The sequence below is a fragment of the Enoplosus armatus genome, chromosome 9, assembly GCF_043641665.1.
Source record: "Enoplosus armatus isolate fEnoArm2 chromosome 9, fEnoArm2.hap1, whole genome shotgun sequence".
In the NCBI taxonomy this organism is placed as follows: Eukaryota; Metazoa; Chordata; class Actinopteri; order Centrarchiformes; family Enoplosidae; genus Enoplosus; species Enoplosus armatus.
In genome coordinates, this window is record NC_092188.1 from 10,448,657 (window position 1) to 10,461,212 (window position 12,556).

Here is a 12,556-nt window from a genome sequence, read left to right on the forward strand (position 1 = left end):
TACAGATGGTCATCCAGAGGTAAATGTTGCGAGTGCAGGTCAGACGGGTCATATGTGGACTCTGAGGCGGGTGACTGGGCCTCTGACCTGGGCTGAGCTAGGGGGTCGTAGGTCAAGCTGGCAGACTGTGGGTGCGGAGAGGATGCTGTAAAAGCTGATGGCTTGTTGTTTTCATTTGAGACTTCTTCAGCAGATATGGCTTCACTTCCAGGGTTTGAATCAGAAGAGCTGACTTGAGAGTGAAGGAGGGGAGTCGTGCTGCGGAGGTCGTTCTGAAGAGCAGGAGAGGACGAACGGACAGTAAGAGAAGTGAGAACGGAGCCAGAGTTTACATTATTCACTCCTGACAGGATGACGGGGGGGTTATTAGAGCTCAGTCTGATGACGGGGTGAGACAACGTGGGCAGAGGTGATGCCAGCGTGCTGACCTGACCAGAGGGCAAAGGGAGGGAGACCGGGGCCGAGGCTGCTGAGATCTGAGACAACTGGCCAGTGGAGGGGTCGAGGACAGCGATAGGGGTGGAGGTAGAGGCGGAGTCGCCAGAGGAAGAGGGTACAGATGACAGGAGGAGGAACATGGGGGTGGAAGCACCAGGCGAGGTCTGCGTAACTGAAATGGGAAGCGAGAGACCCAACGGAGCTGAGGAGAGCTGAGGAGAGGAAGAGGAGGATGACAGGAGGAGGATGGGAGTGTTAGTAGAGGGGTTTGTGAGGATCTGAATGGGCTGGGTGGGGACTGATATCTCAGAGGAAGGTGGCAGAACAGCATTAGCCTCCTGGACTGATTTAACGCTTGGCTCTGCAGCCTTAGAGGGATCTGAGTTTGCAATCAAACTCGTGAAGACTTCCGGAGTCTTTTTCTGATCAACACCGAGCAATGGAGAATCAGTAGGAGGGGCTGGTGAGGGGCAAAGATGATCAGAAGGTGCATTTAGTGCATTGTCTAAACTTTGGCTGAGGCTGGGTTCTGCTAACGTGGCCAATTGTTGTGAGCCCGCTCCTTCTACCTCTGCTGCCTGATCTGACTGAGGATCCTCTGACGTGGAAGCATCCACTTGCGGCACTTTGAGTCCGTCTGGACTGAGAGTATATGGGATTCCCTGGTCGTCTATGAGAAGAAGGTGTTCGGTGTCACAGTCTATCGAGGAGAGGGAGGTAAAGACGGAGGTAGAGAAGAAAGAGGGAGGCAGGAGAGAGTCTTCAAGTGTATCTGTGCCACCCCTACACAGCACAGAGCCCTCTTCTACACCCTCATCGTCCTCTTCTACTATGTCTCTGTCTCCTTCTCCCTCGTATTCATCGACCTCCATAATCAGCGAGCTCTCACAGCCGGAATCATCCAGAAAGCGTCCACACCTCCTCTCTCGACTCTCTCTCTTCTTGGGCAAACTCAGGTCCAGTGGTTCTGTCTGTTCGTCTGTCCCAGCATCATCAAACGTCTTACAAGACTCCAAGTCCATTTCTTGCAAAATTAGAGGAGCATTATCCTCAATTTCTCTCTCTGTGGTTTCCTCTTTAATCCCTTGCTGGCTCAGTATTTTAACTTTATTAGTACTAGAGATGAAAGGACTTTCTGACCCATCATTGTGGATGATTTTAGCACCCAAAACATCTCTCTCTTTGCACATTTCTTCCCCTCTCTCTGCCTCTGTCTCAGGGAATGATTCTGGTTTAGCTTCTTCAGTCTTTTCATAAGTAACTTCCTTGTTAGCTTCATTTTTAACAGCAGATATTTGGATTTTACGTCTGTTTTTTTCTGTGATCACTGCTCCAGCTGAGACCGAAACAGGTCTTCTAAAATGCGAGTGTTCAAAGTCTTTGGTCAGGCTGATGGCAGAGTTTGTGATTGGCCTCTTGCACCGTGGGGGAACGACAATTTTGAGTCTGATTGGTCTGCTGCGCAGAACAGGCACTCCAGCCTTTACTGTAATTGGCTGTCTGAACCCACCAATCTTGCTCGTTTCCTGAGAGGCTGGCTTAGAAGTCCCGCCCACCTCTGCCCTTTTCCCATTGATTGACAGAGCATCTGGCCTGATGGTCACCGCTGCTTTGACAGGGCACGGCTGGAGGTTACCTGGTACAGTACTGGGTGAGGTTTTTTCCTTTGGGTCCAAAAAAACCTCTGTCGCTGGCCCTGATCCCTCTGCACACTGGCTGCCATTTTGGACATCCAGGCTGCCACTGGTCAGGACTGAAGCCAACTGAGAATCCATTTTGGGGCATACCCATTTATATTTCTATAAAATAGGAGTAAGATCATAAATTAGAAACTGAGAGTAGCAACATTAGCATACAAATAAACACATTTCATGGCAGCAAAGGAAGGGGATTAAATGAATATCCTGGGACTGTTGGAAAAACTCAGTGGTGATTATGGGGTCAAGTTCAGTGCAAAAGCCAATAATGACTGATTCTGTGATATTACTAACAGCCTGTGGATGAAGCAGAGTGTGTCCCCTAACTCCTCAGTCCGACATGATGATCGACTCACTTGACCCCCCCCTTCCTCCTCCTCCTCTTCCTCCTCCTCCTCCTCCACACCAGACCGTCCTGTTAATTGTGTTTGTTGCCTCGCATGATCCTAAATTCTAGCTCAGCGAATTTCTTACCGAGTCTCCGATCATTCAGAGAAACGCACCGGAGCAAAGGCAGAAGGGTCTGAATGATGGGAGCGAAATAACATTTCCTCTCTCATACACTTCTATCACCCCGCATGCAACACGCACAATAACACGCTTCATTTCAAATTCGCCGTAAAACAACACTCATGTTCCGTTTGGTTTTGCAAACACGAGCCTCCTTCTAAAAAATGTGTCTGGGGGTAAACCGAGGAGCAGTGTCCGTGGAGGACGCCATTACGCACAGTCGTAGGTCCGAAATGCCAATATTATTATGGTGCGTGTGCGCTTTGACAGCTCTCGGACCTGGGACACCGCCATCACCAACGCGTCGGTCGGAGTAGAGAAACGTGTATATTTACAGACGGTCGCGGCGTGGAGCGGATCCTTCCCTTTGCACCGGAGCTCCCTCGGACCTACAGCCAGCCATTTTAGAGCCGAGGGTCCGAGACACCGAGAGCGCGACCCGGCAGCTTTAGGACAAACTTTCCCGGCGCGCTGTCATTTCCTCCAGCCCTGCTGTCAGAGCCGGCGGAGGACGCGCCGGACGTCCTTTCGATACATTTAAAACTGTATTTTAAACTATACTCCACCCATACGCTCGCTGCATAGGGACTGGCTTACCCGTGCTGTGGATATTTCCGGAGGACCAAATATGACTGTGCAGTGTAAAGGGTGATGCTGAGAATGCCGAGGGAGGGAGGGGTCAAGGGGAGTTGCTATGGTGTCGCAGCCTACCGGGTCCGACCAGTAGCCATGTTCAGCCTATGAGTACGGTTGAACCTGCAGCCTGCTAAGAAAGGCGCTCTGTGTGCCTGAGAGTCAGAGAGGCGGGAGGCAAAGCACGAGGGTGATGAAGAGGATGGAGGAAAAAATGAACTTGAACTCGGCACAGTAGGACTTTGTGTGTCATGAAAAGAGGAAGTCAGAGAGCAAAACACGTTTTTGACATTACTTTATTTCAAATCATTAACACTTACAAGTCTCAAGACTCGATGCGTCACACTCAACAGAGGAAAGAAAGATCACACAGTGAAAAATCACAGAGTCATCAAAGCCATTATGAGTTAGGCTACATGAAGGTATCATCACAGGCTTAACTAATATAGCATGTATTAATGCATTATATATATATACATCATCACGAAGGCCTATGGATTGCATAAGCATTGGCTCAAGCTGGAGGAGGATCAAAGTAATACTTGAGGGGTTTGCGGATTATAATTATGCCTGCAGTTTGATAGTGTGCGGGAGAGAGTGGCTAAAGGCTGAGCGCTGTTCAAACCCCACAGTGCCACAAGCACAGGACAGACAGCTCAGCCCGCTGATCCACAAGAGCTGTGAAAAATATTTCAGTGTCTAACAGACAACAATCAAAGCATAGATAGTGGAAGCAACGCTGCAGAGTGGAGAGGGACGGCTCTGGGTGGTGGGTGATGCGTGTCAGGTGGGGTTCGTATTGTCATGAGTGTTGGGTGGGTCGAGGTCAGACGTGCAGGTTGTCACTCCACATCACCAGACTCGCACGCTTCAATCTCTGAGACCAGCCGGTGAGGGAAGAGTTTATACTGCAACCATGTGGGCTCTGAAAGACAAAGAGAAGGGTGCATGAATATTGCAAAAGTCTCCATAATATGAATCAACCCCTCCTCATGTTTATTCTGACTGACATGCTGAAACAGATGAGAAAAGGACGGCCTGTATGGGTGACCCAGGTTTACCAAGGTAGCAGGCTGGTCGCTGCAGCTTTCCATCAAAGCAGGCCTGGGTCGCAGTGAAGCTGCACTGCTTGCGAGGATGTTTGCAGAAGAACGTCACATTTTCCCCGTGAGGAACCATCGCATCCGTAACGTCAAACGGCCAGCGCTTCACTCCACCAATCACCACGCGGCTTCGCTCAGCCGGGATCAGACAGCGGGCTGTGAAAGTTATCAACACGGTATGAAAGCAGAAATATAAGCATCAAATACAAAATGCTGTGTTGATTCTTGGATGTATGTGCACACTTGTAAGCATCTAGGTCTATGTATTATGTCTGTGTGTTAATGCAAACAACATACGTTTTTATGGGCATCCTTATTCAAACTGATCAAATGCATACATTTTGTTACTGGTGTGGCCCTTTAAAACATCCCTCACCTCTGCAGTGTGGGGGCGATTCACTCCAGCTGCCATTCGACAGGCAGGTGACCTTCTGGGGTCCATCCAGCAGGAAGTTCTTCTTACAGAGGTAGTGGATGTCAAAGCCGACTTCGTATTCAGTCTTCTGGACCGCCACCACGTAGCCCTGCTCCACCTCTGGAGGAGGCTGGCAGTACACGTCTAAGAGAGTGAGAGAAGCAAATTATCAGTCTACTCATCCACTCATCTTTAAAAAGAGTGGATTTACTCCAAAAAAGGACAAAGACATTGTTGCTCAGTGATTAGCTGTTTGTTTCCTGACACCTTTACCTGCTCCTGGTGACACCGAAAGCTTGAAGCTCTGAACAATGCCTCTGTTCTTCTTCTCTTATCTTATCTTTACTTTGTTTTAACAAAAGCCAGGGTCACTCATAGTCCTCTTAGTGTGATCCAAGAAGCATCCTGTATTATTCTCACTGTGGAGCAGGCCATGCAATACCAGGTTTGGCCACAAGATGGCAAAAAAGCACTGCGACACAGAGGAGTAGATCTTGAAACAGGACTTGAAGAGGCTTGTGTGTTTCTGTCTGTCTCCTTCTTTTGATTCACTCTTCTTTTCTTTTTTTTTACATGTCTGCACACACACATGAACACACACACAACAAGTAAATGTACATCCCGACAAAATAAACGCAGTCTCTCAGTCCATTCACTCACACACATCTTCTCCTGCTAACCTTGAAAGATGCATGAGGACGCACTGACTGTGAAGACGAAGCAAACGCTCACACACACACATGGCCTGTGCAAGACACAGAGCACTACAGCACACTTACTTTTACAGATGGGGTGAGGGTACTGCCAGGTCTGATTATCCTGGCAGAAATTTTCACTGCTCCCCACTATATCCGCCCTGCAGGAGAGAAGGGGGAGAGTGATGGAGACAGATGATGGTGTGACATGCACAGTATTGACAGCTAAGGAGCTTCATCTAAATAAAAGTGATGAAAAAAGGTGTCAATGATTCCTTTTTCCACTCTGTCTCTCTTCTTTCAGAGTGTCTAAAATTTGTGTGCACAGTTCTGGCTGACACATCCACTCAGGCTCATCCTATCCTGCGGATGAGTCAGTGTGTAAAGGGGAGTCAATACAAGATTAGACTGTAATGACCTAGTTAGCTCAATGGAGAGATCGTCAGCTGGGAGATCAAAATGAATTCCCTGCCATTCATCGCTCATCATCCGTCGTTCCCCGACACCTCTCCAGTAATCAAGCCTTCCCTCCACTCCCTCCCTCTTCTTCACACTCCATCCCCGTCTTCTCACTTCCTCCATTTCTACCTTCACATCATTTCAGGTTCTCATAGCCTCTGCCTACGCACTCACAACCTTAACCTCCCATCTCCCTCCCCCCTCTCTCACCCAGACAGGCAACTGTAGCGGATGGAGGTTCCTACTGTAGCCTCGCCCTGGATGCTGAAGGTGCTGACGACATCTTCAGGCAGAGGGCAGGTTTGGTCAGCAGCAGGTTGCTGAGCCTCTGAAGATCAAAGAAGAACAGAAGGTTAAAGGCTTTATTGTTGCATCCCTTTATTTAAGTAAACGTAGCAACACCACACTGTAAAAATACTCCACCGCAAGTGAAGACAAAAATACATAAACCAGCAGAATAGTCAGACCAGCCTGCAGTTACTTTTATGTCATTTCTTCAACACAAAAGTTGCATCTCCCGACAGCAGCAGGAATGTGCCAAGTACATTTACTCCTATTTTACTTTTATTTAAGTACTGTACTTAAGAACAGTTTTTACCTGAGTATTTCCAAATTCTGCTTCTTAATACTTGTTAATTTTCCTCACTTCTCCTGCAGTTCAGATGTGAATATTTACTCCACTTTTTACTCCATATCATTACTAGTTAAAATAAAATACCATGCAATGTTATAGATTTAACGACGCAGCAGTAAAGTGATTAAAATGAACTCCTCCTCGACCAGCTGCTGCACTAAAATACTGCTTACACACTAATGCACCACTAATAATTATTGCAATGATGAAATAGTCCCCCTATTTAGCATTCATAAGCAAAATATAAACATTTAATAAATTGTTTATAATAAACTATAATGTGGTTATAAGCAAACACAAGGATGTACAATATTTGTAAACATTTATACAGATTTATTTTTATTTCTCCTATGAAGACATTTTATATAATTACAACTGTGTTTTACTATGTTATCATTCATTATGTGTTTATACACCAGTTGTTGACACTTATACCTGCGTATAACTACATTATAGTGTGTTATAAACCCTAACCCTAAATGGGGGAACCTAAAGGAAAGTGTTGCCAAAAATATATAATAATATAGGAGCCATTGTTCTGCATAAATGACTACTTTGGTTCCTTAAGTACATTTTGTGGTTAATACTTCTGTTCTTCTACTATATTTAAGGAAAATCTTGAAAGCTTGACGTTTACTTGTAGTGGAGTACTTTTACATTGTAGTATTACTACTTTTACTGAGTAAAGGATCTAAATACATCTCCCACCTCTGCCCTATAATGACAGTGATGTGCGAGGTGTGTAGAGCTCCACAGAGAGAAATGCAGCAACACTCAGTGTGCATCTAATATGCAATATGATTCAAAGAAGTAAATGCAGCCCATTGTATGCCCACAATAAGCTACACGAACACAGAAAACACATTAGAATCAGCGCGTAACTGATGGATGTGGACGTGATTTTACAGGTGAAAGCCATTAAAGAAGGAAGGACGAATGAAGGCGATAGTGTAAGAACATGAAAGAAGGGAAGAACAACAGATGCATAGAGGAAGGAAAGTCCACCCTGCTACCTCATTTGACTTATATTAACCAAGGTTTATATTTAGTTTGTGACCCACAGAGGCGTTTCACCCAATGTCTTGTTCTATTTAAGTTGAAATAACCCTTCTTAGGTAATAAATCAAAGTTCGACGAGCAGGTGAAACACCGCCCCACACCTCTCTGAGCTCACAGCTATATCTGCGATTGTATAACACCTGGCAATGTTCATTCCTGGAAGTTTGAGTGCCTCACGCTCGTGGAAATATAAATATCAAGAGTGGTGCTTGGAGAGAGGCTGGAGCGACCCGAGCTCCATCAAGCGCGGGGTTTCGGAGCTGAGCGCAGCTTTGAAAGGCAGAGACAACTCTTGCCTGAGGGCTGTCTTAGGTATCTGAAACCAAGAAACGTTAATATAAGAATGTAAAGGGACCTATGGGAGAGGGAGAGTTACGAATGTGTTTGGCTGTGGATGAGAGCCCGAAGCCGAGTTCTGTTTTCACATATCGCCCCTTCTTCTGCCTCGTACTGCTGCCACCCACACAGGCTGCAGCACCAAACTGCTATGAAGCAGGTACATCGAATTCATCTTTTAAAACATTACAACATAGTAATTTTGAATGAAACACCACGTTAAATACACAGCAATCTGACTGAGTCCGAATATGTAAAGGTTGTGTTTTTTTTACTCACACACAGATGCATGCACACACACCACAAACTAAATAGCCCAGAGCTGCATGCTTGTCCTTGGCTCCCATTGTAGAGAGAGACCTTATCAGAGGCCTCAGATGGAAGAGGATGAGAGGAGAAAGAGATGAGAGGAAAAGAGGATGAGAGAAGAGAGCAGAGGAGAGGAGAACAGGGAACAGAAAGGCCTGGAGCAGCATGAGCAAGAGAGCTCTCTGACTCTCCTGACTGTGATCTGTCGCCCACACACACACACACACACACACACACACACATAGAAACTCTCTAACACATGTGCAATCCGCCCCCCACACATACACATCTAATGTATACAGAAAAAATCTACCTCTCTAACTCTCTCCAATAAACACACACACACACACACACACACACTCACAGTAGACTACACATTCACACTCGCTCACACTCACACTGTGTGCATGCAGCTCTGTGCCACTTTGACAGTGATCTGCCGCCCACTGCCTCTCAACAGGCATGAAGGAGCTCGACTCACTCTCTAACACACATGCAAAGGACACACAATACAAACGCTCTCACACGTTCAAAACCCACCTACCTTCTGCCTGTCTCTCAGCAGGAGGATACTCTACGAGAGAGCTGAGAATCGTATCCTTATTTCACATCTTTCAAAAGATAGAAAATCTCGAGGGTGAGACCGGGACTCAGCTGGGTTGAGGATTCCTAAGAAAGCATGTTTACTGTTGCTCCAGGTGTGTGATTAATGCAGCAGGACTCAGACCTTTAAAGCTGACATTGTGTTGTTTTTTATCAGAGCTGTAAGGTCGACGCAAGCAATAAGCAAAAACAATATTTGCGGGTGCTGTATGATGATGAGAAGTACCGAGGTACTAAACAGTATTGATGGCTTTACTTCATGTACTGCTGTGCAGCTTTACGGCACAGTGGTAGAACACATTTTGTCTTTTGTGAGCCACCTATTCAGATTGATAATTTTTTATTCTATATTTAGACCGAAAGAGAGTAGAAATAATTAACCACATGATTATCTCGAGGGCACTGTGGCACTTTGGTTGTAAACCAAGTTGTAATCACTGGAAAGTCCTTTGTCTTTTCTTTAAGAATTGACTTAAGCTACTCATACACTTGTTTAAATGTGTTTACAGCTCTGTTGAGGCCCCTGTGGCCTACAGAGGTGCATCTTCAAAGCAAACCTGATCACGTGTCAGTTTTAGGTCAATAAAGAGCGGAAGACATCTGGCACACACAAGGTTACACACAACATGAGTGAAGCTTATAATGAACTCATAATCCTAGATTTTTAAAGAAACTGTGTTCAAGAAGTTGTCATCTTGATTCCATTTTAGGGCTATAATTTGGGGGTTGTTGTATTGTGTTGCTTTATGCAGTATTGTAAAATATATTTAGCATAGTTTATTTTGTCCACCCTTGAATAACAACACAGAAAGACCTTACACTCTAATTGTGTGTATGAGAAGACAACATATTAAAAGCCATTACAATAACACCACAAACTATGGCCCATATGAACACATACACACACATGTATATAGTAGAAGAAAATGTAGGTTTCTGAGCTGTGGTGCATATACAAACAACACACACACATATATCATGTGCATCCATATGATCTTCATGCACACACACACACGTGCGTGTTCAGCTTTCCTCTCCTCTTTAAACTTATCAACAGTTCAACAGTAAAATCTTCAGACAGCCAATAGGAACAACTAAAGCTCTGGTTGCTATGGTGATGAGGAGAATAGGTCCCAGTTGTGCAACGTCTCAGTCGACACAATCACAGAGGGGTTTCATTCCTGAATCTCTCTCTCTGTCTGACTATCTTGTATAAACACAAAAACACAATAAAAGCTACGTTTAATCCTCGACCACATCATCGACCTAAACACATGAACTGTACACATGCAGTGTACCTGCTGCCTCTGTTAAATAAGAGACAATATTCAATTTGAGAAAGTAACAAATACCAGCATTCCTGCAGATTGCCTGTGGTGCGATTTCCTTGTTATGAAGAAACCTGACATGAAGCGGCAAAGAACATTTTTCTGTCAAACTCAAACCCACCTGTGCAAATGGGCTCATCCCCACTCCACTGTCTGTCACCTTGACAACGGCGAATAGTGGCATCCAAGCCGCTGGGCAATGTGAAACCCGGCTCGCAGCGCACCTCAAGCAGTGCAGAAAAGGAGTGAGTGGGAGAGAGGAGGCGGGCCACTGAGTTTTCACTGGAGGGTAGAGGCCAGGGACAAGTTCGACCTGAGGAGGAAAGAGATGGTCCAGAGGGAGGAGAGAGATAGGAAACAATACAAGTCTCAGAATTGTTCCTTGTATAAGACAAGTGAAACAGTAGTAAAGCACTGAACCATTTCAAAATGGAACTGATGAGGTTTTATAACTAGACTGGATCCATGCACATTGCCCTGTTTTACAATGCACACGCATAATAAAAAGCTTGTGTTCAGCACCAACATAGGGTGCATTTTGAGCCCAGATTTTGTGCATGACCAAGGCTTTTATTTTCCAGGAAAAACACACACAGATGTATGTTGGCACAGCTGCGTATACACACACACACACACACACACACACTCACACACACACACACACACACACACACACTTTTAATGACTGAGCCCACAATAGTGTTCACAGTGACAACTGAGGGCACACATGCATTCAAATAGTTACCTGGAGCCACACAGCTGAGACCACACTGGCCATCACACAGACACTGGCGCTTGTTGCCACAGTCTCTGTCAGCTTTGCAGGGCCGAGGACACGTCCTCCTCCTCTCCTCTCCCAGAAGTCTTTCCGGACACGACCCTGTTGTGATACCACACACACTATCACACCATCGCAGTAATTGCCCCCTTTGTTTGCTGCTACTCCATTCATGGCCCCTTGTAAAAAATGCAAACGCTGAGGGCCATAAGTGAGATTATGTTTGCCAATTCTGTTTTGTTTTCCATTTGAAGGAAAGTGAATTCAGTGTGGGTGGCCGGGCAAACATTTACCACCCAGGTTGCCAGATGAATAAGTATTTAGATGGCAGGCTTTATTACTCTTTGCCATTCAGCTATCAATCTTGTTTTTTATAGAAAAATTAGAGTGTTGTCTTACTTCTTAGTGTTTATTTTCTCAGTGGAGTAACTTTGCTTAAAATGCAATTCATATGTGAACAGGATCAGTCTATAGGAGTAGAGAACCGAATCCTCCACTTATTTCACATTGCACAGCAACATCGACACACCCTTTATGTCCAGAACATTTGAGGAGGAGAGGGGGAGGAGAAGGGGGAGTTAAGACAGGGTTCCCCATTTTTCATTTCTCAGAATGAAAACGTGTGTGCCACTGTATTCACCCTACCCACAGCACATGTGTGTTCACATGCGCTGCACTAATGCACACATGACCATCCCAGCATGGAGACATGGTGTACAGTACAGACATGTAGCATCTATGAAATTGGAAATCTAAACAATTTCTGCTTATCATGAAACACCAGAATCATGGAAGACCAAGAATCACCTATGAAGATGTGTGAAAGGTCAAAGATGATCCAGTAAAGATGTTGCATTCACCAAAATATACAAATCATTTGCTAAAACTATGTACAACCAAATTTACATTGTGGGAAAAGCTAGCATCCCATAATTAATAACAAATAAAACTAAAACAGAAGTAAACTTACTTTAATTATTATTGGATTCAAGTACTTTTCAATCATTGCACTATGGACTTAAACGATCCAAATGTATTGAATAGTCCCAGCCTTAGCTAGTCCCCTGCATTTTAAAGTGCTAATGATAACGAGTGCAACTGTTTAACTGATTAATTGTACAGTCCCAAGCCCTGGTTACATCATCATCTTTATATTGAAATATAATCTACAGAACAACAAAGCATGCAGGGGAAAGTTCAGCTGCTCAATAATTGCAGGACACTCAATAAATGGTCTTTCTTCATTAATTTCCAGTATTTAGTCATAGGCCAGCTGTGTTCATTGTGTGTGCAGGGTTCGGTGATATCTACCAAGTGTGAGTGATGAATGCAGTCAGAGGGCTTACCTGGAGTCTGCAGGGACACCGTTCCAGTCAGAGCCCACAGGGACAGCAGCAGCAGTGCACAGTCCATCCTCAAAGCCAGGCCTCAGACGATATGAGGGAGGGACGCTCAGACACAGCAATTTTAAGGAAGGGGTAACAAAGGGTGGGGGGGGGGGGGGGGAGAGGGCACAGCCCAGGAGCACACATCTGGTTCGTATTGAGGAGGAAAGACTT

At 45.3% G+C, this 12,556-nt stretch overlaps 1 protein-coding gene across 1 annotated transcript; it reads right to left on the reverse strand.

Moving 5' to 3' along the window:
• Positions 1–4,120: 4,120 nt before the first annotated feature.
• On the reverse strand, positions 4,121–12,410 carry ntd5 (ntl-dependent gene 5). Its single transcript, XM_070911824.1, has 9 exons — positions 12,344–12,410; positions 10,965–11,099; positions 10,331–10,532; positions 6,720–6,741; positions 6,161–6,270; positions 5,576–5,652; positions 4,758–4,940; positions 4,340–4,537; positions 4,121–4,203 (listed from the first exon to the last, which is right to left on the reverse strand). Exons 1-9 carry the CDS (start codon positions 12,408–12,410, stop codon positions 4,121–4,123), a joined length of 1,077 nt encoding a protein of 358 aa, XP_070767925.1.
• Positions 12,411–12,556: the final 146 nt, after the last annotated feature.